The sequence below is a fragment of the Athalia rosae genome, chromosome 8 (genome assembly GCF_917208135.1).
Source record: "Athalia rosae chromosome 8, iyAthRosa1.1, whole genome shotgun sequence".
In the NCBI taxonomy this organism is placed as follows: domain Eukaryota; kingdom Metazoa; phylum Arthropoda; class Insecta; order Hymenoptera; family Athaliidae; genus Athalia; species Athalia rosae.
This window is the reverse complement of record NC_064033.1, coordinates 2,653,546-2,679,908: the sequence shown is the minus strand read 5'-3', so window position 1 is coordinate 2,679,908 and position 26,363 is coordinate 2,653,546. Positions and strand designations below refer to the sequence as shown.

The window sequence follows — 26,363 nt, the reverse complement described above, 5'->3', positions numbered from 1 at the left end:
TCGGAAGAAACTCGACGGAACGGACCGAGCGGAGCCGAACGAGCTGTAAGGTGCATCGTTAATTACACGCGTCATCGTTGATTGACGCCCACGAATGTGTCGATAATAACAAGCCACGCAATTTTGCTGCTGCTCATTTTTCAACAACTGATTGTTTTTCAACTTCGTCCGAAAAAAATAAATCCTCTTCTCGGGACAATTGTCATCACCGAGATTTCTACGATCAAAAAGAACCACATCCCGTTCGTGCGAATCACGTGAAATGGGTAACGATAATTTATGACGAAATATAAGGATCCCAGCATCATCCTCGTTATAATTAAACGTTACAAAAGCTATAAAAGGCGCCATGATGGAATGCAGCGTTGCGTAACGTTGACAATATAACAGTGCGGTGACGTTGCTGCCGTATACCTCTACGTTCCAAACTCTGTAATTTTATCCGTCCAAACGCGTTACACACCGAGTGTCAGGTAGAATGAAATTTTGGACAGCTGAAGGCAATGTTTTTTTTTTTGTTTTTTTCTCTTTCCCTCGACTCTCTACATTCGAGGTACAACGAAATTCGTATTCCTCGTACGTGAAATTGAGCTTCTCAAATAATTTCAATCTCCGCGTCGACGTATCCCTTCTCTACTTACACGCGCCAGCCAAAATTTTGTCATACATACGCCCGTCGCGGGCACCCGGCTAAAAGACAAGAGACACGTGCGACCTTCGCGAAGAAGCATTAATAAACGTGATGGAAATATTTTTTTTTCTCGCGAAATGCCGAGGTTTAACGGGGTATATACCACCCCCTCGCGTTGATACCTCTCTGTATATACCGGCATTGTTTGCCGGGCTATAAAGAGTGAAAAAAACGAAAACGAAAGGGGCGAAAATATCTGAGGAAAAAAAAGATAAAAAAACGGTAGAGAAGAAACGGTGGTCCGTTCTCATAGTTTGCCGAGAGAATTACGTCATCGTGCGTCGCACACTAGATAGCCGCGGGACGGCGGCACCCACAGACCGAATTATCGATCGGTAAGGTTCGGGATAATACCTACGAGCGAAGACCGCAGAACCCAAAAAAAAAACCTTCGTTCTTTTTCTTCGGTTTCTGTTTTTTTTTTGGTCTTTTTTTGGGTCTTTTTTTCACAAAACCGTCGGCACGGCTCGCGCACGTCGGGGTGCACGATTGGGCCTACAATGTGTTGTAATTCTCCTACAGAAGTCATCGAATAATTTCCGAAGAAACGATGACGAGAGAAAAGTTTCACGCACACCGAAATCCCAATTGGATGGGGCGAATTGTGGCGGTGCGGTTGGTTCGCGGAGATCATCGGCCATTTGTATCCGTCGTTGAAGGGCGATAATAGGGAAGGGAGGCGCTCACAGCTCAACGAGATAAACGTAATCAGGGAATAAAGTTGGATAAATGTTTCCAGACTTCTCTTTTCAAACCGGTATTTTGTCAATTCAAAGACAACCGCGGAAAATCCTCGAGTGCCCATCGTCCTAATTCGGCTTTGACGTATATGTTCTTTTATTCGTTTCATTTCGTTCAATTCCCTTTTTCTCTTTTCTCGTTATAAAAATTGGATCTCGATAGCGGTGGGTACACTTGTATCACAGGGTAAAGTTTTATATGAAAAAAAAAAAAATTTTCGCGTCTCCTTCCGTAGCGAAATTTTGTACGCTTTTGACCGTAAACACAATGAGACGAGAGATTTTCACGAGAGAAAAATGTATCGTTCGATCGGGGGTACGAGAAAAAATAAAATAAATAAATTAATAAAAAAATATAAATGGTAATAAATGAAAAAATAAAAGTCGAATTAAACCGTATAGCGAATCGATTTATTAAAGTCTTCGTTTCCCATCGACGTTTATATCCTAGATTTACGGCATCGTAAAAAAATCAATGTACGTTTCCACCCGTCTACGGAGATACGTATAACTCCCTAGATTAGATTATCCATGACTCGATCTTTATACCGAACGTAGTTGAATTGTACCCGGGTTACCGGAAACCCGTTTCCATTTATTTCTGTTTCTTTTTCCCTCTTCAAATATTATTTTCGATCCCTCGTTTCCTCATCAGGGATCATGAACTCCTTGCCGTAAAACTGGCAAAGTTCGACAATTTTCATGTCTCCTTCGATCGTTTCCCGTGCATCGTCGAACCACCCGAAAACTACCGCTTCGCTCCGCGGGGGATGAAAAAAAAATATCGTTCGTTGAAACAAAATAAAAAAATTTGAGCTTTGTAAAAAAAAAAAAAATGAAAAAAATCCAATCGAAAGAAGGAAAATGAAATAAATAATTTTTTTTTCATCGGGTAGCACCGTTTACCGTGGACAGAGAATCCGGTCAATTAACTAACTTGAGTCAGTCGCTCGTTTACCGGCTCCAAAGTCTTGGAATTAAACGTGAGCAACTCGGACAGGTACTTTCCATTAATGGGGCGGGAAACCGGTGCGCATCTTTCCGTAGCACGGCGAGAATTTCGCGTGGTAGAAGAGCGGAGAGCGAGACGGGGAAATTAATTCAAATTAGCGGAACACTCGCTTTGACGAGAACTTGACGAAATAGCTAGCTGTCCGGGCGCGAAGGACTACTCGCCCTCCGACGAATCCTTCAAAGGTGGGTATCGCGCGCGCGCGCGTCGCAAATATCGTCAATCAAATTTATCCGCTCTGATGTTTCATTAGCGGGGAAAATTTGCCTACCTACCCTACCCTACCCTACCCTACCCTACCTCACATAATTCATCGCCATTGATGCGAATTTCTATTTCCCGTATCACCGGCGCAATTTCCCTCCCCCTCCCCCCGCCACGCACGACGTCAAAAAATACGTACACCTCCGTAACGGACTGGTAGAGTTTAATAATCGAGGAGAGAAAAAAAAAAATACAAGCGAGCCTTATCCGGTCGGAGTTTAATTCATCCGACAGACATCGTTTCTAAATCCAAACGGATTCGTGGCTCACTTGGAGAATACAGTGAATAAAAGGATAAAAGGAGGCAAGAATAAAAGATGCTTTCGGGAGTGCGTAGACTTTATTTTTTTTTCTCCGCTGCCCGTTTTCGTTTCGTTTCGCAAATACCTATTATTGCTATAAGATCGACGGGGGTGGGGGCGGGAGAGGGGTGAGGGTAGAGAAAAAGCTCAGTCAGAATCAGCGTCAGTGTGGAATAACATTTGGGTAAATAAGATCAATAATTCTCGCACAAAAGGGACTTTTATTCCAAGCGAGAAAGCGCGTCCCGCAACGGTACCCCATCCGTATAGCTGTATTTGCGAAATTCAATAGTATCTCTGCGTACCTTTACACGTATACACGGTGTGTATACGTGTAAACCGGAAACGGCGTACGCGAGAATGGATTGGGGTTTCTGGGAGGGGGGGCGGCGCGGGGGAACGCGAGTTCGGAATAAATGGAGGGAAGAAAAAATGGAGTAAAAGAAAACCCCCGAGAGAACAAAAAAAAAAAAAAAAATAAACGCACACACACGCACACGCGTACGTACGGAGTAAGAAAACGGGGAAAAGACTAAAAGAGATCGGGTCGGACTATTCTCCGTTCGGGAAGCGAGGCGCGAGTAAAACGACGCGGAACTCGCGCTAATCCCTGGCGACAAGGCTTACCTTAGCGGAGATGGAGAGGGATCGGCGGAGATTCGAAAAAGATCTACGCGGCAAACGTGGTGGAACTAAAACAAGAATTGATTGGTATTCTTTTTTTCCCTCTTTTTTCTCGCTTTTTCTTTTACCCTCACTTTTTTTCTTCTTCTTCTGCTTGCCTTTGTCGGAGGAGAAAACTTATCCACATAACGGTGTAGGATAACGTAAGTTGGCCGCTACCTCCGTTCGCCTTTCATCCCTCTTAAGAATCTCTCGGATCCACTTCCCAAGTAATACGTACGACGTAATGGATATTTTTTGAATTACCTCATTTGCGGGGTGAAGGCAATCGCTGAAATTCCGTCCACCCGTCTCCCCCCCCCCCCCCCCCCCATCCCCGGGCAGTAACGAAACAATCGTCACCGATTTACAGCCGGGCAAAAGAACTTTTGCTCCGCGATTCTGTATTATAGGTGTAATACCCGTCGCTCCGGCCGGAGAATCAAGCTGCGCGATCTGAAAAAGGAGAATCGAGAGAAAGGAAAAAAAAAGAAGAAAAAAGAAAACAATAAAGCTGAAAAACTAAGAAAGAAAAAAGCACGCAGAATTAAAGGATATAAAACGAACTATACTGTATACTGCGGGAACCTGGTAAGGAAGAAGACGTAAAAAGAGAACGAGGATTTGAAACAGCTCACTATTCCTGGGGCTCCATTCGATGCACCGAGCTTTTTCCGCTTCCTCCGTTTCTTTCGTTCCGGTTTTTATTTTTTATCTTTATTTTTTTTTTTCTCTTCACATTTTTTCTCCTCTAACTCTCGGTCAGGGCAATTTCGTTGTGGTCGGTAGTAACACATTTTTACTGCAGCAGTTCGCGGTAAAGTATGGGGGTCGTTGGAGATCTTCCGTAAGGCCAAGTGAGATAGTAGCTGCGAAACTAGAAGGAAGTGAATGAAATGAAGAGAGAAATAGATCCGGTGTAACTGAGGTAGAGGGAAAATAGAAAAAAAAAAAAAAAAAACACACAGGATAAGACTGAAAAATAAAAAAAAACATTAACAAAACTGGAAAAAAAGAAATCACAATACGAGCGAGACACGCGGACGTTAAAGGTCGGATATACCCTGCATCTGCACAGCCGACGACAACCGGCTGTAATGCAAGTTGCAAATAAACGTGTGTGTATGTATCGGATCGCAGGAAAACTTTAAGAGCTTTTAGCAGTTTCAGTCCTCAGACAATTATACCCTTCGGCCGTTACTCTTTTTTTTCTCACCTTCTCCTACCACCATCTCCTTCGCTATTTTTTCACTCCTTTTTCTCATTTACTCTGACCAGCTCGAAGCTGGACGGAAAGCAGCCTTGACGTAATATCGTGAGCATTTTCAAAGGGAATAATCAGGCTTCGCAGGACGAAATACATGGCGACGATATTACAAGGGGTATACAGGTGTAATTAAATGGTGTGTAAGAGGATGGCTATATTTACGTGATTCCTTGGCCAGTGCTGCTGGTCGCCGGGGGTCTCGACCGTCGGTCGAATATCTCCGAGGGATTCGGGGGACCGGTCGGAAGACAGCGTGTATCGAGTGAGCCCATCGGTAGCGGAGAGTAGGGAAGACGGGATCCCGGCAGTCAGGCGGCATTAGCTGCGCAAAAGCTTTTTCATTGATTAAGCTTCGATATAGCGAACGTACGGCGGACCTTTAACATGCTTACGTCATCCTTGCAATATCAAGACTCACGCCGCCGAAGGGATGATAGAAGAAGAAGAAGAAGAAGCGGAGAGGGGCGCGCGCATCCCTGACGCCGTTTGCCCTTAGCTTCTTCGCGTGTCACCAGAAACAGCCAATTTGCGGTCCTCCAGCCGACCGGCTTCCGTGGATCCACCACACTTCGCCGGATCACGTGGTATACCTGCGTACATGGAAAAGCATTCCTCCCCAATATTTACCGTTCGTGTGTCCAACGCGTCCCCATCGTCCTACCGATGTGCGTCAGCCAGTCGGCACACCCAGCGGTTTTTACCGGATTAAAAATTCATCCCTCGATCCATAGGAGTCGTGGGTCCGCCGCCGGTAGGAGAGGTGAAAATACTTAGCCTCTGGAATGAGCAGAAAAAAAAAAAAAAAATAGGAAACCGCTAGTTTGGAAATCTCCTATACATATAACGGGAGAAGGCAAAAAAATTAATGAGGGAAATGGCTCAGCGTACGACATAAGCATGCATTTTCTCGGGGGAGGTATCCGGAGCTCGACGTTCACTCTCGCAACGTTATCTCGGAGATTTTTTGGTGCGTTTAACGCCCGATCGTTTGGCGGCTTGTGTTACACATCCGTTGAAATTCGTACGGACACGTTACACGTTTCCCCTACCATGGAACGCGGATCCGTTGGACCGTAAAAATTTATTAGTCGTGAATACGCTTTCGTGGCAGAAAGAGCGCGCGTAGTTTGTTTATCGTTTAGCGGAATTTGTCGACGATTGCCGTTAGTTACGCGATATTATCGTGCGGAGAGCCGTGTGGAAAGCACGTCGATCGTCGAAGATCGAAGTGGCACGACAGGGTAGGCCGAGAATGCGATCTCATTTGAAAAATTAATCGTCGAAACGTGCGTTTTTTCGAAATCATCGAAATCGTAGAAGAGCTGATATAAAACGACCGGCGTTACAACGAAGCCAGACGTTTCGTAGGAGAGGCGAGCAGCTGGAGAGAGTCGTCCGAATCGGTGATGACGTTCGCATACGCCGTTCTCTTTTCAGGCGCCAGAAGTCTGTCCGGCAATAGGTTCGAGCGCAGGCGCTCGACGGTTGTATCTTGAAAACCTTGGTCTTGCTCGTTCGGTTTGTTCGGCACATTGCGTATAAGCAAGCGTATAACTGTCTATCGGGTTTTAGAGACTCGAAAACTTACCAGCCTTGTCGAGTCTTCTCTAGTTATCTTTTCTACCGTAGAGCTAGTGAACATCACGTAGCGATGACGTAAACGAAGCTAGGAAATCATCGTTGTGGAAAATAACGAACCACCGGACAGTGTTTCGATCGATCGTAGTTCGCGAAGGCGTGTTTTATCAATTTTTTTTTTTTCTTTCGAAAAATCCTCGACAAAATCAACGGCCGAAAAAAGTGACGGTGTTTCGTTCCACGGATCCGAGGTACGGCTCTACGTGTGCAGATAATGACGCCGAGATCCCCGTCCGCCCGAGCCAAGGTCGTCGTCGTTCGCGTTATTTTTGGAACGCTTACGCGATAACAGAGCATACCGCGGTGTACGCGAGGAACGAGTTCGCGAATTGCGACTAGAAAAATTGAAAAACAAAAAAAAACAAAAACCCGTTAACGTCCGGATAAATCGTTGCTCTATTTCTCGTCACATCGATATTCACAAATGACTCGCCTTATCTTGAAAATTGATAAGGTCAGCTGATTCGTGAACGCCTGCCCGCACGTTCGAATGTAACAGACGTACGTGTGGACTTCGATTGAAAAGGCGTTTTGCGCGTTTCTTTGTTATCCGCGTGGCGGTGATACGACCGAATTAGGGTTGGCTCTTCGCGGCAACGATTTTTACGATCCGTTGTACGGAACACGGGGTGTGCGTGCAAAGTAAAATTTTCATCGTTTCCTTACTTTATTTTTCAGCTGTTAGTGACGAGTAAGCCGGACGAGTTCGCTTCAGACTTCGCAGTCGTTGTCGTTGTCAATTGTCGTTGCCACCTGTTGCACCGAGGGCTGGGGGGAGGGGGTGGTGCGGTTCGGGTATTCCGCACGGTTCCGGGCTAGCGGCAGCGATGTATCCTTCAAATCCCAACGGCGGCGGTTCGGCCCCCGGAGGAGTTCCCGGCAAAGAGGCCGAGGCTGCGGGGCTAACGGGGGTGAGAAAAAAGCGAGAGAAAAATTCAGTAAAATAAAACGAAAGAGAGTAAGGTCTCGTCGCGGGCGCGAGGATCAGTCTTCCTTGAATAATCAAGAGTGTCGTTCAATTACAGCCCTCCTCGGCGTCGAGTGCGACGGGCACGGAGGGGCACCAGTCGTCGAATCCGTCCGCACCGCTGCTGCCTTCGAGTCCTTACAACCCTTCGGCGATACCGCCGAACCTCGAACCGCCGCCTTACAGTTCGGTGGTCGGGCAAGACGCGGGTTTCGGGGACTGGAAGAATCGTTCGAGTTCCTTTTCGGGCGGTACGAACAACCCGAGGCCCTACCCCGGCTCGCCGCAGTTCATGAACTCCTCGAAATCGACGTCGGGACTCGACGCCAACGATCCCCCGTATCCCACGGGACCCCCGACGGCGGCTCGAGCGCCTTATCCCGCCAACGGCGGATACTCACCGTACTCGCCCGGTTCCGTTCCCCGGGTGCAGGTCAACCCGCCCTACCCTTCGGGAGCCGGTTACTCGCCCGCCGGTCAGCCTCCCTATCCCACGACTTCGATGCCGATGCCCCAGTCGGTGGAACCTGAAAGAAAAATCGGTTTCACCGTACCCGTTACCGAAGAACCGAGAACGAATATCGGTCAGAGCAACTCCGCGGCGCCGCCGGTTTTTCATCCAGCACCGATCGTCGCCAATCAACCGCAACAAATGCAAGCCGGAATGATCTATCCGTCTCAGACAGGTGAGATCAATCCGTACGACCCGACGAAGAATAATCAATATCCGACTACGCAATACCAGCAAAATCAATACGCCCCGATACCGCCACCCCAAACGATTTACGTTGTTCAGAAGGAGACTAACACGTCGAACAACGACGACGATTGCGCGTCGTTGGCTTGTTGCCTAGCGTGTTGCGTTTGCATGATGGAGTGCATCAAAATATGTGGAGAGGATTAGAAAAATGGAGGAGAAAAGAGTAGAGTTGATTCAATGTTTTACGTTCTCCGCGTTAAAGATTCCAACGATCCTGAATGTTCTATGGTCTATAATTTTGAGAGAAAAGAAAAGAAAAAAAAAGATTTCTTCGTCAAAAAATTCACGTGCAAGCTAAAATATCGTACGAATGTGACGCGCGACGTCCTTCGCGATTGTTCGAACATAAGAGTAATCGCAAAAAAAAAACCCAAATACTCTCCCGCTCAAGTGAGTGACTTCACAAAAATGTTATTAGAAAAATTATTCTACGATAATCATGGTCACACATATTTTCTATGTAATTCTACTTATATATATATACTCTACGCCTTAACGAGTCTATCGTCGACAGCTACGACGACATCAAATGATCGTCGAATGACGATAATAAATAACCTACACATTAATAGGAGAAAATTAAAAAATAGATTTAGCGCCCACGTAGTACGTGCGGAAAAGAATTGAGATATACGTATACGGTATATATACCTATATACGAGCATCTGACACCGACCTATGTTCAATCATGCTGCGATAATTTCGAGTGTGTTACGATGTGTAAAAGAGCAAAGAAAAGAAAAGAAAAAGTAAAAAAATTAAGTTTAATTCGATTCGATTCATTACCGTTACTTTTATTCTTCAATTTATATATTCTAGTTTGGCGACCGTCGCAACGAACGAGGTTCATCGTGTTCCTCATGGTGGTGGCTTTCATGATAATCACGATGGTAGTCTTCGTTTCGGTCGGCATGTCATCAGTCGCCAAAGGTTTACGACGTTAAAAAAAATCAGAGTTCTTCCGAGAGAAAAACTATATTCGAATAAACGATACTACATATACGTATATAGAAGATCGACATCTGCGAGGAAGATCCGCATCGTTCGAACGCTAATCACTATTCGATTGAACGACTTCGTTAGCATCTCCGAGCATCCAGATCGGAAGAATGAGAAAAAAGAAAAAATGAAAGAATGAAAAAATCGGTGAAAAATAGAATCGAACTCCATAGTTTCTTCGAACTCTCGTACCAATTACGTCGTATGATCGAAAAAGAATAAGAGGAAAGTATATCTCGTTAATTCGAAGTCGGAGGAAAGGTCACGATACAGTTAACGGGATTCCCGTTCCCCGCTTTTCAACATTTGTGGGGAACCTTTTTTTTTTTTACCGTTGCATTTCCACCGATTCCATATTCGCAAATTTTATACAATGCACATTCGGGTATCGCGTCTTTCCCTACGTTGTTCACCTGTATTTATATAAAACATCAGACGAAGCGTGAATCCAACGATAATTTTCCACTAGCTTGTATTTCTCATGAGAATTTCACCACTGAGATTACAAAAGGTATCTTCCGCGGTACGTAGCCGCGTTCGCTTACACCCGTACGCGCGAACACACCAACGTTTACCAAAGTCCGCGCGTGCGGCGGAATTCGCGTTTCGGATTCGCGAACGAACACAGCTGCGGAACACCGGGGCACGAACTTCTTCGTAAATCAGTGTCCGAGGACGTTTTTTTTTTTTATAATTTTATAATTTTTTAATTCTTTTTTACCGATCCCTGATCCGCAGCACTCCGACTCGATTGAAATAATTAGGGGTAGTTTGTCGTTTAAAAGTAAAAAAAAGAAAAAAAAAAAAAATTCTTCGATCTGATATACATGTTTTCTTAACTCGTCTTAAACCTTGATAATAATTAACGGTGCGTACATTGAATTAAAACCTCGCGACGCAGAGAGCGTATAATACGTGGGTAGAAAATAAATGAGATAAATTACATAAATTATTACGTTACCTCATTTCATACTCGCAACGCCCCGTTACACGGCGAATTGCCGACGAAATTAATACACTGTGCGTTTTTTTTTTTGTTTTTTTTTTTATATTAAGAGAAAGAATAAAATAAAGAGGAGAAACGTAATCGATATTGTATTGTAAAAGATGAATGTGTAACTGTGATAAATAAAATGATCAAGAAAAAAAAGAAAGAGTTTCTCGTCATTTCGTATCCACGATTCTCATCTCTGCTGTACCTGGAATACGAGTGGATCCGACCGATCTCGTGAGACCCCCGAAGTACCGCGTTGTATAAATAAAATTTTCAAGTTTCTTTTCATTCGACGTTATCCGTTCGTTTTCATTCATTTAATACCTCGTCAAGTTAGATTTTCCGTAAAATTTTCTAACGGCAAAAGTAGTTACACGTTATACGGAGGATAAAAAAAAAAAGCGAGCGAAATATTCATCAGATTTAAATAAAAACCCTCCGGTCTCCGCGACTGTGTGTATACGATATTCCAATGAGTATAATTATAACCTTCAGATTCTTGAAAATTCTGTCTCGCGCAGATTTTGTTCAATTATTTTATTTTATTTTTTATTTCAATTTTATTTCAATTTTATTTTTTCTCTCCTCCACCAGATGCGAGCAGGACGCTCGACGTTGGTCGCAGTCGCGAAGGCGCATTGACCTCGACTTTAACGGAGGGTTTATCCGACGAGTCCGCGGGTACGCGTCGCGCGCTCAAACGTGGGGGTAGGTTGGCAGGGTACATCAGCATCGCGAGAGCACAAAAGTAACTTCGTTCTATTTCTGCCACGGGGGAAATTACCGTTGTAAGACAACACGTGTAATACTCGTCGGGGCTCTTTTGTGTATCCGGGCGAAACGGGGGGAGGGAAAACGCCGTTTCCCTCCCCTACCCCCCTACCCCCCTACCTCCACCCCTCCGTCGGAAAGTCAACCTCCGGCGATTCATCTTCAATTAAATCCCGCAGAGCTGCCCCGCACGTTTCTTCATTTCTTCGGATCACTTTCGCCGATTTATTACGTCGGAATATATCGTTTATATATATATATATACATATACCCAGGATCGGTGGGTGGTACGTATAGGTAATATTGTACGTCTGCAGCGTAGTCACGTTTGCTTTTAATTCAACGTTTCTCTCTCTACCCCCTCGATTCCAATAAGATCCAGTGGCGCGGGTCACGCACCCGAAACCATTACCCCCGTAGTCCCCGAGGGTGGGGATCGAGACTCGCGACGATTTTCGCTAAATATAAATTATGTTTATCGTTTCGTCAAAATTAACACGTTCCAAGGGGGTTGTGTATGGATAAAATCCCGGTCGCGCGTTGGTTTTGGGTTACCCCCTTAAACGCCGTTTACATTTACACTGCCAAACGCGGGGACTACCTCGCGAGGTGGGCTACACCTATTTTACATAAGTCGGTTACGTTCGCGTTCGTATAATTCGCGTATACTTCGTACAACTTCATTACACGGCGGGCTTTGGCGAATGCGGGGAAAAGAAAATACGGACGAAATGAAAAACAAAAAAACCAAAAAAAGAAAAAAAAAAAAGAGTCGCCTAATTAAAAATACAAAATTAATGTCACCGTGTAAATGAACTTTTTTCCACTCCTTTCAATATCGCCACTGCCGGACTAATTTTAAATTGCAAGGTAGAAACCGTATAGTTGGTAATTATTTTGCTCTTCTCCTTTTTTCGGTGGAGGATGAAAAGAAAAAAAAAGAGGTTGAATCAAAAATTATATTCCGAATGCGACGAGTTAGAGTCAGGTTGATTTGATGCGGATAAATATTCGCGTATTAGTCCGGGCCCGTGGATATTACGTGACGTGGAAGACGCGGGAGACGGTTTCTCGAGGGAAGGGTGGGTTTGAGGACGGCGGCAGGGGGGGAAGGGGGGAGGGGATCGAGGGGGTGGGTATTTGTCGACGGATGGCGGTAGTTAATTACTTTACATGAGAGGCGCTACCAACCCTTTCGCTACTTCAGACGTCGTTAATACGTAACCCCCCCGTTCCCCCCACCCCACCCCCTCCCAGTTATAGAGTGGCCGGATATACCCAGAGACCACACCACCTGTAAGAGCTTTCGCAAGCTTTAATCTACATTCCGGTATACCTCTACAATTTTCAACCGCGCCTACGTTATTTTTTTTTGTTTCTTCTCCTCATTTTTTTTTCTCTCTCTTTGTCGTCGTTACCGACGGGTGAATGGAAAATTTCTATCCATTTACTCAGCCCATTTTACATATTTTTTGTGTAAAAGATTATCGATCGATTCGGTCAAATTATTCGTAGTGATCTGAGAAAGAATTGATCGCGAAATAGAAAGCAAGAATTTTGGGATTCATGAGATTATGGAAAAAAAATTTTTCTTCATCTGAAAACCTGGGGATTTCTCGGAGTACGGTAAGAACGAATGCAGAGAGTTCGGTGTAGGTGGTAGTTCTAAGGTGCGTCTCTTTTTCTATTTTGTCTTTCACCTCTACGTTCGTTCTATTTTATTTTTTGTCATTTTCAACGAGATCGTTGAAAGAGATAGCGGGGTTGCTACCGGTCGGTGGATACTATAAGATGAGCGAAAAGTGCAACACGGTGCATATTTCACGAGACGGGAAGCAGACAGCACAGGCGCACACGGTGCACAATCACGCTAATGCTCAGACTCACTTTGCACTGGCTTCGTTTTTTTATTTTCACATAATTTTATTTCTCTTTTTCGTCTTTCCTTCTCCGTGCTTGTTTTTTTTTTCTCCTTCCCTTCTTCTTCCTCCTCTCCTATTTGCCTTTCTAAATAAATAAGTCGCTATTCCCGCCGGAGGTCGGACCACCCCCCAACCCCTCCTCTCTTCTGTTTCAACGTACCACCTATATCACACGTCTTCAACAGCTACAGAATTTCATTTCCGGTATACTTTGGCCGTACGGACGTCGCGGCGACTATTTTGACTCACGCGCGTTCGTTCCGATGTATTTCCGATAGCGAGGAAAAAAAAAAAAAAATATCTACCGCGAGAAACGAATGAAAAAAAAAAACGACAAATTTTTCCCTACGTTCTTACGAGACTTCGGAATCGATTTCGGCGACTCTTCTTTTTTCTCTTCATCTTTTCCATGCGGGGAGAGACCGAACGGTGTCGGAAAAAAAGATCTATTTCAATGAAAATCCGACGAATCGTCCCGCGACGCGGTCCGGGTAACCAGATTAATCACGTCGTTGCTAAGGTTCATTATATGAGAGCCCCGTTGAATCGGTAGTTTGTACGCGGTGCGTGGTTCTAGCGGTTTTACCGCACAATACAATTACTAGTTGGAGGCTGGCGGGCCGAAATTGTTAATTTCTGCGGTTGTGTGACGAGAATAAGCTGACCCAACCCAAACGCTAATTGATAGCGCTTGTTTCGAGGCGGGCAAAGTCCCTCAGAAATCGACAAAGCGAGCGAATTACGCCCTCTTCGGATGACTAAATTGTGTGCAGAAGCCACCCCCCCGTCCAACTTGTTGTACTGTACGTACAAAACGGACGCGATGACTCCGCAAAACTATCCGATGAGACGTCGAGCGATAAAAATTTCGAGTAAAATTTTCAGAGCTACAAGGATCAATAACTGTAAGGGCAAGAGAAATGGAGAGAAAAAAAACATGAAAAAAAATGAGTTGAAAAATTGCAAACGCGAACGATCGACGTTTCGACGATTTTTTTCTTTTCCTATTTCACCGCGACGACGCAAGGACATTCGACAATTGACCCCGAAGGTGGACGTTACGGTACGGATCGAAGAAAAACGGAGAAAAACGTAGGAGATGAAATACCGACAAAAGGATATATCTATCTTGGAAGAAGTGGTGGTGAAAAAAATGCTTATTCAAAATCAAACAGCTTCACAAAAAACCTCCCACTCGTGCTTTGACCATACATCACAATCGCTTTTATATACATATATAATGTATACGAATTCGTATGGACCATCTAGGAGTGCGAGTAGAAAATTTTCATGTACATTACATATGTGGTATACGAAAGGAAAACCTTCTCTTGCGAGGTTTTACAATACATCATTCATACGAACGAATCTCATATCGGTTTTTGATCCCTCCCATGACACGCGGGGGGGTGCTGCCACGAGTTGGGTGTGTATCGAATAAAGGATGGAAAAAAGAGAGGGGAATAGAAGCGGGGGTGGAAAAAAAAAAGTCGAAGAGAAGGAAAGAAAAATGGAAACGAAAGGAAGAGTTGTGGGCAGCGGCATTGAGAGCTCGGGTAGTTCGGTTGTGTCCCGGTATCCTCCTCACCTCTGTTTATTGTTATGCCGTATTTATGCATGAGCCCCCATTGTAGAGCAGATAACCGGGCAATCCTTTAAAAGGATCGTGCGAGGCTCGGAATGGTTTCCGTTCAAAGTGTTGCCCGTTCGCCTTATATACCCTACATTCGGCCGAAACTAGAATCGATCTTCCATACCAATATACCGAAACCGAAAGATACCCCTATTCCGAGGGACACTTTCATCCCGGATCATACCGCCCCGCCATCCGACTGTATTCGATTCCGATATATATATATACACCACGTATTATATGTACACGAGCGCGCACACGCGATTCGATTTCACTCGACTCGATTTCCGAGCGAAGCCGAAACCATCTAGAAATTGCCGATTACATTTTACGCGAATTTTATAGACCGGTGTCACTTACGTCATTAGCCCCGACAACGAGAAAAATTCACCACCTTCATTTTTATCCCCCGATGCCAGCTGCGTCCGGTGTTTTTCCCAAACTGCTGGCGCAATGACGCAAAAATAAGAGAAAAAAAAAATAAAAATAAAAATAACCAGCCAACAAAGTTTAATATCCTAATTCCGCTCGCTGCTTATTTTTGTGATTTTTATTTTTTCTTTTTTTTTTTTGTTTAACGCAGAGAGATCTTACCTAGGGTAATTCGAGCGGCGTGCAGCTGGAAAGCTATCGCAATCAGGAAGTGGATAGCGAGGTAGGTAGTTTGATAAGACGATCCCCAGCCACGTTGATGTCTTATTGGGACGTTATCCCGCCAATTGGATGATAGTCTCGACCTCTGTGCGACGATAAAGAGCAGACACCTCGCAGGGGCGATTTCCTGCCGGCTTCGGCTACGGGGGTAAACTGCGCGGAGCCCATCGCCAACCGTTGCCCGTATTCGACCTCCGACTTATCTGAAAAGTCAATTAGTAAACTGTAATATAGTTTCTCCGTGTTCGGTTTCAATACTTTTGCACCGAATAATTAAAATGACGAATTTTGGAAAAGGGAAGATCTTCGTCCTTGCGCTTTTTATCGGCTCAAACTTTTTTCATTGATATAATTTCGCGTATCGTCTATCCGTAACGTTCGATACACCCGCAAGTTTCGCGTGATACGAACTTCTATACGCTGAGAGATAGGTGCAGCAAACGCGCATATTATCTTTCATGGGAAACATCCCAGTCCCTTGCAGTAATATTCCGATATCTTGTTTCCTCAAGAAGCGAACAAGGACCAAAGTGCATCCGGCGATATACACCTAAGCTCACCCAACGCGCGATTCCGTGTAATTTTCATTCCAACATCCCCTCACACTTAGTGTGCGGAGATAACAACTTTGTTAGATTTTTTTCGAAAATTATAACAAATTGTAAAAAACCACTCGAATCTTTCCGTACCAAAGGGATGTATTCGTACTTTTTGGCATTATTTTTGCCTGCAGACGCGAGTAAGGTCCGCGAAGCGTGAGCAGAAGCGGGAGCCGAGATTCCCTCAATTTTCCGAAGTTAAGGTTCCACCTTTGGGGCGCGTAAAATACGATAAAACTCCGTATGGAGTCTAACCTGAGTGACAACGTGGAAAAATATTTACCCTACAACGTAGTTAGAGATGAGGAGGGTGAGATTTCGGAGCGGGTTGCGCGACCGAATTTCTACTAGAGACTCGAGACTCACCCACCCCGTACGCCGGCGGAGGGTCTGATATATCCAAAGGCTAAAGCTGAGGTTATAAAGGCGTAGCGCACCCCCTCCCCCCTTCCTCGACTCGTTTATTCGAAGATCGGCGTCGTATTTACATAAATCAGCTATGCAATCTCTTTTTATATATTTTTCAAAATATCTAAACTTGATGTATACACACACACACACACGTACCGTACATAAGCGTGTACACGAGCGAATTACCTGTTTGCGTATTACGAACCCCCGTGAAACGCCATTTTTTTATCCCCCTTTTTTTTTTCGGCGTTCTCCATTCGAATTCGTCCCTCGTCGCCAAAAAGAATTTCTCAAAAAACATCCACCGCAAAAGGCGAGCAAATTTTTGACTTGCGATACAAAAAGAAAAAAAGAAAAAAAGTGCCCCAACTTTTCCACCCTTCGTTTCGAATATCGATGGATTTTTCATGAGTTACGGTTATACAATTACGCTCGATGCACCACGTGTCTCTGGAACAAGTTGCGATAGGTATGCCGGGGTACGAAGCAAACTAGCGTTACCGGTGCGTGCGGAAGCCGTTACCCTTGGCCGGGGGTTGCTTCCGAGGGAATGGGGTGGGTGGACGCCGTGGGTGGTTGAAAACTAAAACTACACGAAGAGAATGTTGATAAGCCAAAGCGGTAGGAAATGTGAATTTTAATAGACCCCGGCAACCCCCCGGTACCCCCCCGCCGCTCCCCACGGGGTTGCCCCGCTGCCTGCAGCGGCACCCCGTCCCTCTAGCCTCCTAGCCCCCCAACCCCCCAACCCCCCAACGTCCGCGCGACTAACTCGCCTAGTTTTTGCAATGCTAAAATGTTCTCTGCAGGCTATAATTAAATCCCAACGGGTGAGTCCTCGAGTGTTTTATAATTATTCACGCCAATTTTAACGGGCGAGTTATTCCATCGGGAAACTGGTTATCGCGTCACAGTTCGGGGAGGAGAAAACTCAGGGGGGGGTGGTGGCGGTGGTGGTGGTACGCGACGGTATTCAAATCCTGTGTTTCAACATTTCTTTTTTACTCTCTCTTTTCTTATCTCGTTCTTTCACTTTTTTTTTCGGATAGGTGACACGAAGGAAGACGTTGTCGTTCTTTGGGCCAAAAATCTCTAATTTTTTCTCTTTTTCGTTATCGAAAACCGCGCGTCGTAGGCGCGCAATTTATTTTTTTTTCATGGCTAAACAGACCGCGGCATGTACACGGACCGTGAATATCCGTGGTATTTTATATTTGATCCCAATAGATAGGATAAATTTGATTGGAATCCAACAAGCAATCAGTGAAGCAACAGTAGGTAGAGCTGGTAACACTGGGCGCACATCAAAATCAGCCCCCGTACGCGTCATACGGCCGCGCTACGGCAACGTATAACGTCAAACACCGAATGGTGTGTATATATATATATATATATGCGAGTTGAATATGATTCATTTTAATTAAAACTAAATTCCGGGATAATGCATATTGTGAATACCCGTGTCTGTGCAACCGTGTTCATCGACATCAACATCCGCGTACATATGTCACGAAATTTCTACACAAACGAAAGAACTACTACACGGAATAATAATTAATAATTGAACATTGAATTTGCGATCGCGTACCTGTATTATATAAATATATTTCGAAATTTGTAATTTTCATCCCGTACCGCGTTGATCCGTTCAACATTTTTCCCATTTCAATCGACCCGATCTCCACGAAATATTTAAGAACTTTGGCCCACGTTCGCAATTTTTCAAAAAAACCTAACGTCGAGATGAAAAAATCCTCAACAAAAAAAAAAGAAAAAAAGCTGCGGTGTAACGGGATACAATATTTGTAAAATTAATTATCCCGACGTTTCGGTTACGTTCGTTCGGCAACTGTGCATGAGAATTTAATCCTCCACCCTCATGCGAAACACGGTGTAAACGTATCGCGAAATTTACTCAGAAAACGTGGTAATTACCGAGTTTAAACCACGAAGCTAGACGTAACATTATTTCTCAACATTCTACGTGTTTCTCCGCTCCGTGTCAACGTACAATATTGCCTTACTCGTAGCACAATTACCACGTATCATCGCCATACTTCGGGCTCGCCGGATATTTCCCTGCGCAAAAGCGGAGAGAGAAAGAGAAAAAAAACAAAAAAAAAAAAAAAAAAAAAAAACCAGGAAACTATGCGAGTAACTAAAACTACAGGCAACGGAAGCATGAGATGAATAATTTCACTCCCACATCATTGATATGATATTTATATTTTCCGTTACCTCGCAATTAACGCGAACGTGTCGCCTGCTCCGAGAAAGTCTTGGGGGTGGGGGAGGGGCGGGGGGTGAGTGAGTGAATTTCACAGGGTCAACGGAACCCCCGTAGTCTTTGTATTTACACGGCGGGTATCCCTGCGGCCATTTTCCCAATTAAGCCGGACTCCCCGGCGGTCCATCGCAGGACAACCCTTGAGCAGGCGAGAACGTATATATATATAATATCGAATAAGACCGTATCCAGAGTCGTAGTAGGTATACATACACGCGTTCGCCGACCCCCTCCGTTCTCTTTTCCGCCTCTTTCCTTCGTGTATAATATCGGCGGACGTCGGTCAGTCGCACCCCCCCACCCCCGCGCCTGGAGTCGGTCGCTCCATTAGCGAATGCCTCGGCACACCCCCGACGCCACCCGTACAGGTGGCTTTCCTTTGCCACCCGATTTTCTCTCCCATCCCCGCGAATATTACACCCTCCGCGTCCGAATCCTCTCGCGGATGGTTCGCCTTATTTCACCCCATCGCACCGTTGCGATGGGGTGGTATTAGCGCGCGTGTGCACGTGTGTCGGAGTAAGCGCACGTACCACCCTATCCAAATTAGAATTACATCGGTCCGGGGCCGGTTTATGTATAGAAGGATGTATATATATACCCAGTTCCACCCCGTGTGCCGATGCACCCCAATTTTGCTCGGAGATTAAATAGCCTTTTCCAGGCTATTTATCCGATGATATTCACAGCACGGGGGTAGACGCGGGGATAATTTTTTACAGAGGAATTGTCCGAGGGATTTGTAACTTCGTTTTCTTTTTCGCGACATTTTTTTTTTTTGTTTGTAATCGTCTGTCCGCGGTAGAGTCGCGACGTACGTGAAAGTAACGCGAAGCTTACACGGTTTCGAAAGTTCCGAATGACGGAAAAAAAAAGAAAAATAGATCTTCAAGATTTAATCCCGCAGAGGGTGAGACACCGAAGACTCGGTAGAAAAAAAAATGACCTCTCTTCGGAACGCGGTGTGATTTTTTGACGTGAGAAAAAAAAAAGGCTTCGGTGGTATTCCGGGACTATGAGCGGGACGCAGGTGGAAACGGGGTAGTGAAATAAAAAAAAAGGAGCGAATCGGAATAAAGTAAAATAGTTGGACTCGGTCTTCGTTAATTATCGATAACGCGGTTTTACTCGAACGGTAAACTAATTCGGTGTGTAACCTTGGAACAATGAATAATATATATTCCGAACTCGAATTCTTCGTACGGTCGTAATTAAATTAGAGGACACGCTAGCGGATAGGGAATGAAATTTAACGATAAATTAAGTTAAACTGAATCACAGATGTCGGCATTGTTTACCCGATGTAAAGCATTCGGCGAATAATAAGGAAGGAAAAGGGAAGGAAGTCCAAATGCTAATGTCCGCGCCGGAAGGTGAGAATGGTATAGAAATAGCGAAGAGTCTGGTATATTTGTTCGGGGTTTTCCTTCGCCACGGTTGATATAGCGGATGTGTATTTTCTGCCAGCCGCAATTTCCGCACTCCAAGATTTCTCTCTCTACCCCCCCGTTCGATGAAAACTCCAAACTCGATTAACCGGGAGACAATAAAACCGAATAACTTAACGGGCTACGGACCCGTAGTACTCGGATGAATTCTTATTTCATCGCCGAAACTACGCGCACACGTACGTACACGTATACTCGGGGAGAATTATAAGCTCCCCGCAAGCTCCTTGTAATCAATCTGGCTGATGTCCGTGATTTTTTTTTCCACCCCACTTTTTCAACTTTATCTTTCGGTCGTCAGGCTGATTCCTTGCCTCACGCTGATTGTAAATGTGATTACATCGTCGTTATTTTCGCGCTCATTTCAAGCATCGGAGGTCACATAATTCCGCCGCGACTTAACCGTGTATTTCCGCAAATATATTCCCTCCCATATCTCCTCGGTAGCTGCTCGTTATACCTCGGATTTACAGAGGTCATTGCAGGGGGTTGAATTTTTCAAGCTCCAGACGACTGCACTATAAATACGTATAAGATACATGCAGTCAGATTCGTTACTGCGCTCTTCAATGTTATACATTATGTACGACGTAGATTCGCGTGTGCAGATGCGACGTTCGGTATTCATCTCGCATGAAGAATAAAGGAAAAAAAAAAAAAAATAGGAAAAAAAGGAGAACCGATTACATTCGACGTTCGCGTAACCGACGGTAATAAGATTTCGGAGATCGAGAGATACCGGGCGAGTAAATGAATTGTATGTTTTTTTTTACTTTTTGTTTCTTCTGTTGAATAAAAAAACAGAAAAAAAATCGGACAAAAGCACGAAATCCGTGTGACGCGATTTTTGGACTCAAAAAAGACCAAAGACTATGTGATTACCGTTAAAAATGATTACCGTTGTACGACGATTATTATTTTTACGTACACATATAAATATGCAAAAAAAACTACATTTTTTAATTTTTTCCGTGTCATTTTTCACCGTTGTTAAATAAGCGCCGCTCTGCCTCGGAACACGCGGTGAGAGAAAACGAGTAAGATGAAAGGAAAATACATTTCTTACACGAGTCCTTGGGGATACCATGAGCGGCGAGGTGGTTACTGTTGGTGTGGGTAGCTGAAAATTGTGTTGAAAAATGACTTTTGAAATTGCCTCTTATATTTCTAATGCTTTATGCTAATTATCTCAAACTAGGGAACGGGTACGAAGCTTTTCTCCTCCAACATCCGTCACCCAATTTCATTTCGAGATCTGCATCAGCGCCCAGAATCCTCCCGCTCCCCTTTCTTTTCGCAAAAGCTCTCCACCCTCTCCGTCGCGAACCCTTTTCGCAAAAAGAAATGGAATAGCAAAAAGTATACACCGGTGTACACATCCCCGTGAAAAAAAAAAACAAAAAAATATACCCGAGGTTAAAATTTTCTCCACTTACAGGATTGAGAAACTGTTCACGATTTCATCGAGATATATCGTAATAAGTACGTGTACGGTGTTCATAATTCTTGACAGAGAGAGAGAGAGAAACGAGAAACGAAAAAAAATCAAAAAAATTAAATCAAATCAAATGAACAAAAAAGTATCGGATGGTATAAAATATGCGCGACAAATCTGTAGCCTGATTTTGCGCGGATTAGGTTCGTGCGGGATTATGTGTAACTGGTAGTAATGCTATGTACTCGGAGCTTTTCTATATATATACATATATATATATATGTATATATATGTATAAAATATAACGGGTAGTGATGTACGTTTATGCGGGCGTTGTAGCGCTATCTGTATACACACTGTGTGGAATGCACTCGCACCCAATCTCGAAAACCCTCTTCCTAGCCGTGTACAGACTATCGCGTTTCATCGCGATTTCAACTGAACGATACCCTGCAACGCGAGTATCACGAGGGCTTATCCGGAATTACACGTCTAGATGCTCTTCACCGTCGCTACCGGTAGTAACGTCACAATATAAACGCTCCGATATCCATAGAAAGCTACTACTACCCCCTACCCCCTACCCCCTACCCACCACCACCCCCCGTTCGGTTTGTCGTCGTGTAAAACCGGAGTCGAGCATTATTGCTCAAAACGCATCGATCTATCCGCAGATAAAATAAAAGAAATTGAAAATATTGTCTCTGGAAAATTTTTTTGCGAACCGAGCTTGACGAAAACCGACAAAAAAGGAGACATCAATTTTTCGGTGATACGGAATCAAAGGAAAAAAAAAAACGCGAACAAACTGCCAAGGTTTAAAATGTGAAACTTTCAACGTCTTTCGTTGATGTGGGGAAGGTAATATTTAACACGTGCGTATGTGCCGGTGAAAAAGAGGCCCGCGACTCCTAGAGTAGGTACGCTTACACCTTTGGTCGGGGGGTTAATAACGGCTGGCGCATTTGGCAGGCGGGTTTCAGTGATCGATCATGTCCTGCACGAGGATGCTAATGGCCCTGCCGTTGACGTAGTCAGAAAGCAAGGAGTCCTCCCTTCATCTCCACCTTTTCCCTTCCCCCCCCCCCCCCCCCGCCCTCTAGGGCTCTCTCGCAACTCCCTATAATTTAGCCACCCGACTCTCTCTTCCCGCAGGATCCAACCCTTGATATAACTTTTTTTTCCTCTCCCACGTGTTTTTTTTTTACTTTTTCTCGTTTTTTTTTTTTTTTTATTTCTCTTCTTTCTCATTTTACTCCTGCAGCCCGAAGGCGGGTCTGTTTCTACCGCAAAAATAACTCGATTATAAAAGTCATGGCTTCTCCTTGTCGCCCTTTATTACCTCGCAAAAAAAAAAAAAGAAGAAAAAGAAAAAGGAAAAAAGAAACAAAAAAATACAACCAAGGGGTCGGTACGAAGTAGTTTGAATAAATGATGAAAAAGAGAGCAACAAATATAAAACGAATAAATAAAATAAATTGGCGAAAATTTTCTACGCAGCGTGATACATCATGCGTACATGTGCACAGGTTGTTTTTCAATAAATTTATCATCGATTCGATGATCGATGGGGATCGTAGATGATAAGATACCGAGTTGGTAATCGTACCAAAGTTGCGTAGAAAATATCTGGCTGTTCGATCCGCCCCCTTAATCTTTCGATCATGTAAAATGTGGAGTACCGTTACCGTGTGATATTGCGAAAGTGGGTTGACGGTCGACAAATTTTTCGCTCTTTTTTTTTTCATCTTCCTTTCAAAGTTTCGGTCGAATGTCATTTTATCTCGTTTTGATTTTTTTCGCGGTGTGAAATTTTACGTTTTTCCCATTTCTCTGCACCTCTGGCGTTGCAAAGTCATTCCTCCAGAGAGAAGGGGAGAGACAGGGAAAGAGAGTGACGTTCTCCGCATGAGGATCGTTTGTCAAAGCGATTAAAGCCTCCGCGAAAGTGTCGCTCTGGACAGCCTCGGCGGACTCGCGTCGCTGGACCCATCGGGAGAAAGGACTGCGATGCAAAAAACGAAAAATGGTGGTGGAGAGAAAAAAAATACAGGGAAGAAAAAGAAATAAGGAGGTGGAGAAAAAAGGGGAAACGGGGGAAGGGGGGAAGGGGGAAGGGGGGACAGCGTCGTTTGATAAATCGGAAACACGGGTCCGCCATGTTGATGAAGTTGGGAATGACAAGAAAAAAAAAAAAAAAAATGAGGATTACGTCACGTCGAACGATTAGTAAGAATTATTTTCGATGACTACGGCGACGGGGATTTTTTTGTAATTAATAGTAACGAAGCCACGCGAGAGAGAGAGAGAGAGAGAGTGATGGTAAAAATTGCGAAAGTATAAGACGTATTACGTAGCTTGTATACCTGTGTAGATTTGAGCTCGCGACGTCGAGCTTAATTTCATATTGCAATCCCGATCAGCCAAGCTGCATCCTGGCTGTGGTTAACGACGTAATCTCGTTAAAGAGCGACGTGGTTTGCCTACGAATTCAAAGTCTTGGTCGGGTCGCCCTAAGTTGCCAAGGGTCGTCCTAATTCTCGGCGGGCCGGTCGGGCGCGGTCTGATTGCGAACCTCCTTGTCGCATTCTAATGATACTTGCTAAATGCTACCGAGCTTGTTCAAACACCATGTACACGTAAACGCAGTTCCATACTCCGAACAATAACGCCAATTTCAATTCAACCGTAGGATCGAAACGAGCGGTAAAAAGTCGGAGGGTTGAGAAAAAAATCAAATTTCTTCATAATTTCAGGTGAAACTCCGAAATATTCGACAAACTTATTATTCGTTACTCGATCTCACCTTAAACTCCGGGCATTCTGTAATAATCCCCATAAACAATGTATAATTCGAATTTCATTGTGCGAATTGTTTCAAGTTCGCCAAAATTTGTGTAACAATGGTTTTAGAGTAATTAATTCTCTCCCCCATAATATCTACAACGGGAAATTTTTTTTTTTTTTGTTCTTACTTAAACCAGCTTTCGTGCCATCTGCCAAATGAAATCGAAGAAAAAAATCAATCGAATACGACGAAAGAATTACATTAAAATCGTATTGTGTCGGATATTTTTCTATTTCACCGTCATTAAAATTTCTTTTCAATGAACTTCCACGGTTATATTTGGAATAGAATAATATCGGAACAACCCGTATGGAGAGTAACCTAGGAAACGAGGGGTGATTGCAATTAAGTCAAATAGTCGTACGGAAATGGGCGCGCCAGCGTACGTGTGAAGCAGCTTATAATACCGCGTGAACTGGTTACAAAAAAAAAGAGAGGAAAAAAGAAACGAAAAAAAAAATAGAAAAGAGAAATAGAAAAAACTTTGTGAAATATGTTCGCCCATAATTTTTCAACCTGCGTTAACGTTGCCGCGCTCGTATTTCAAATGAAATGGTATGAAATAGGACATGGAATATCCAGCGGTGAATGTATAAAAATCAAATTTTAATCAGCGTTCGGGTCATCCGCGAAAAACCAAAATAATCGAAGCGAGGTGATAACATTGTGAATTTGTTTTTTTTTTTTTTTTTTATAATTACGAAGGAGATAAAATTATCATAATTAACGTATGGGTGGAAAACAAGCTTTCAGTTTAATAAATTAAAAACGTAAGACCTCGCAGTTCGGCGGTGAAAAAATAGGGGAGGCGGGTAAAGCTTACGAGGAACGAGTGCACCGCGGGTGTGTAACACGACCTTGTGTTTAATTAAGTGCAATTAAGCCTAATTAAGGAAAAGGGGTGGTATTAACACGGGGACGCGTAGAGTCTTGGGAAACTGGAGTTTGCGGTTGAATTAGAAATCGTAAGAGCTTAGGTGGTATGTGGGGGCTGCGCGCATAGCTATGGCGAATAAATGAGGAGAGTACATAACCCACGGTGCGGTTTGGTATTAACACATATATATGTATATATATGCAATGCGGTGCACTAAACGCGTCCCAGATTTTGCGGGACGAATTTTCAACGTTAATTTCCGCGAGTGTAGCCGCCCGGTGGATTTCGACTCGCTGACCGTATGACGGCGAGTGCGAGTTTCGCCTACGTTACGCGCGAAGATCCGGTCCGCCGTTTCAACCCCTGCGTTCGAAAAATGTACACACGTGACGTAGAATATCGTACGTACGTCACGAAACGCGATACGGGATGTTATAGCGACGACGAGGAGAAATTTCGATGAACACTTTTTCGCTCTTTCCATAATGAAATAAAAGAAAACCCCCCGCCGATGAAATTACGAATTAGTGTACGCGCGGTTCGGGACGTCGATCAATTTCGATTCAACGCGGGGGATCGGTAATGAGAGACCTGTCAGTTACAACGAATTTCGGATTCGGTTGCACGATAAATCAACGCTCGGACTTAACGTGGATACAAAATTATGAGCGGACAGATTTTCGTTGTGAAAATTGTGAGATTTTTTTATCGACCGAAACGGAATCGCTGAAAATATTCGGGGCGAAAGGTTCGTTCGGAAGCGATTTGAGGGGAAAGAGAGAGAGAGAGGCGTATCTATCGGTGATCGATTTTTGGATTTTGTTATCGAAGTATCCGGAAGCCTCGAGATTCGTCTTGCTTTTCAGAGCTTTTATATATACATGTATATGGAAGTACGCGAGGAACGGTGTGAAGTGCGCACTTAGGAGACGACTTTTTAAGCCGAACTCGTAAGCGGATCAGACTACTCTTACGAAATACCTTGACGTTCGACGGATCCCTCGCAACGCGCCGAATGATAAAAACTTTTCCGCATATCGATGAAGGGTAATGAATGTCTTGAATTATTTCCATCCGCTTCGGAGTAACGCCGTTGCCGAAGACCGGAGGGATGGGAAAAGAAAAAAAAAACTGCGGAATCGCGATCGCTTTTTGCAAAAAAAAATATCTATCGTCGGTCG

At 44.2% G+C, this 26,363-nt stretch overlaps 1 protein-coding gene across 4 annotated transcripts; it reads left to right on the top strand.

The window, feature by feature from the left end:
* Positions 1 to 6,018: 6,018 nt before the first annotated feature.
* Positions 6,019 to 10,354, top strand: LOC105691054 (leucine-rich repeat extensin-like protein 5). 4 transcript variants are annotated; one of them, XM_048659245.1, is made up of 4 exons: positions 6,019 to 6,180; positions 7,256 to 7,488; positions 7,603 to 8,230; positions 9,124 to 10,354. In XM_048659245.1, exons 2-4 carry the CDS (start codon positions 7,405 to 7,407, stop codon positions 9,246 to 9,248), a joined length of 837 nt encoding a protein of 278 aa, XP_048515202.1. In that variant the 5' UTR covers positions 6,019 to 6,180; positions 7,256 to 7,404; the 3' UTR covers positions 9,249 to 10,354. The 4 variants fall into 4 exon arrangements, with proteins under 4 accessions (XP_048515202.1, XP_012264719.2, XP_048515201.1 ...); XM_012409296.3 differs by lacking the exon at positions 9,124 to 10,354 and having other exon boundaries at positions 6,022 to 6,180; positions 7,603 to 9,047; XM_048659244.1 differs by lacking the exons at positions 6,019 to 6,180; positions 9,124 to 10,354 and adding an exon at positions 6,273 to 6,824 and having other exon boundaries at positions 7,603 to 9,047.
* Positions 10,355 to 26,363: the final 16,009 nt, after the last annotated feature.

What these genes read in the sequence shown, in the direction of transcription:
- LOC105691054 (XM_012409296.3), top strand. Translation starts at nt 7,405, where the DNA reads ATGTATCCTTCAAATCCCAACGGCGGCGGTTCGGCCCCCGGAGGAGTT. An exon ending in AGGCTGCGGGGCTAACGGGG is followed by an intron (nt 7,489 to 7,602) that starts GTGAGAAAAAAG and finishes GTTCAATTACAG; the next exon opens with CCCTCCTCGGCGTCGAGTGC.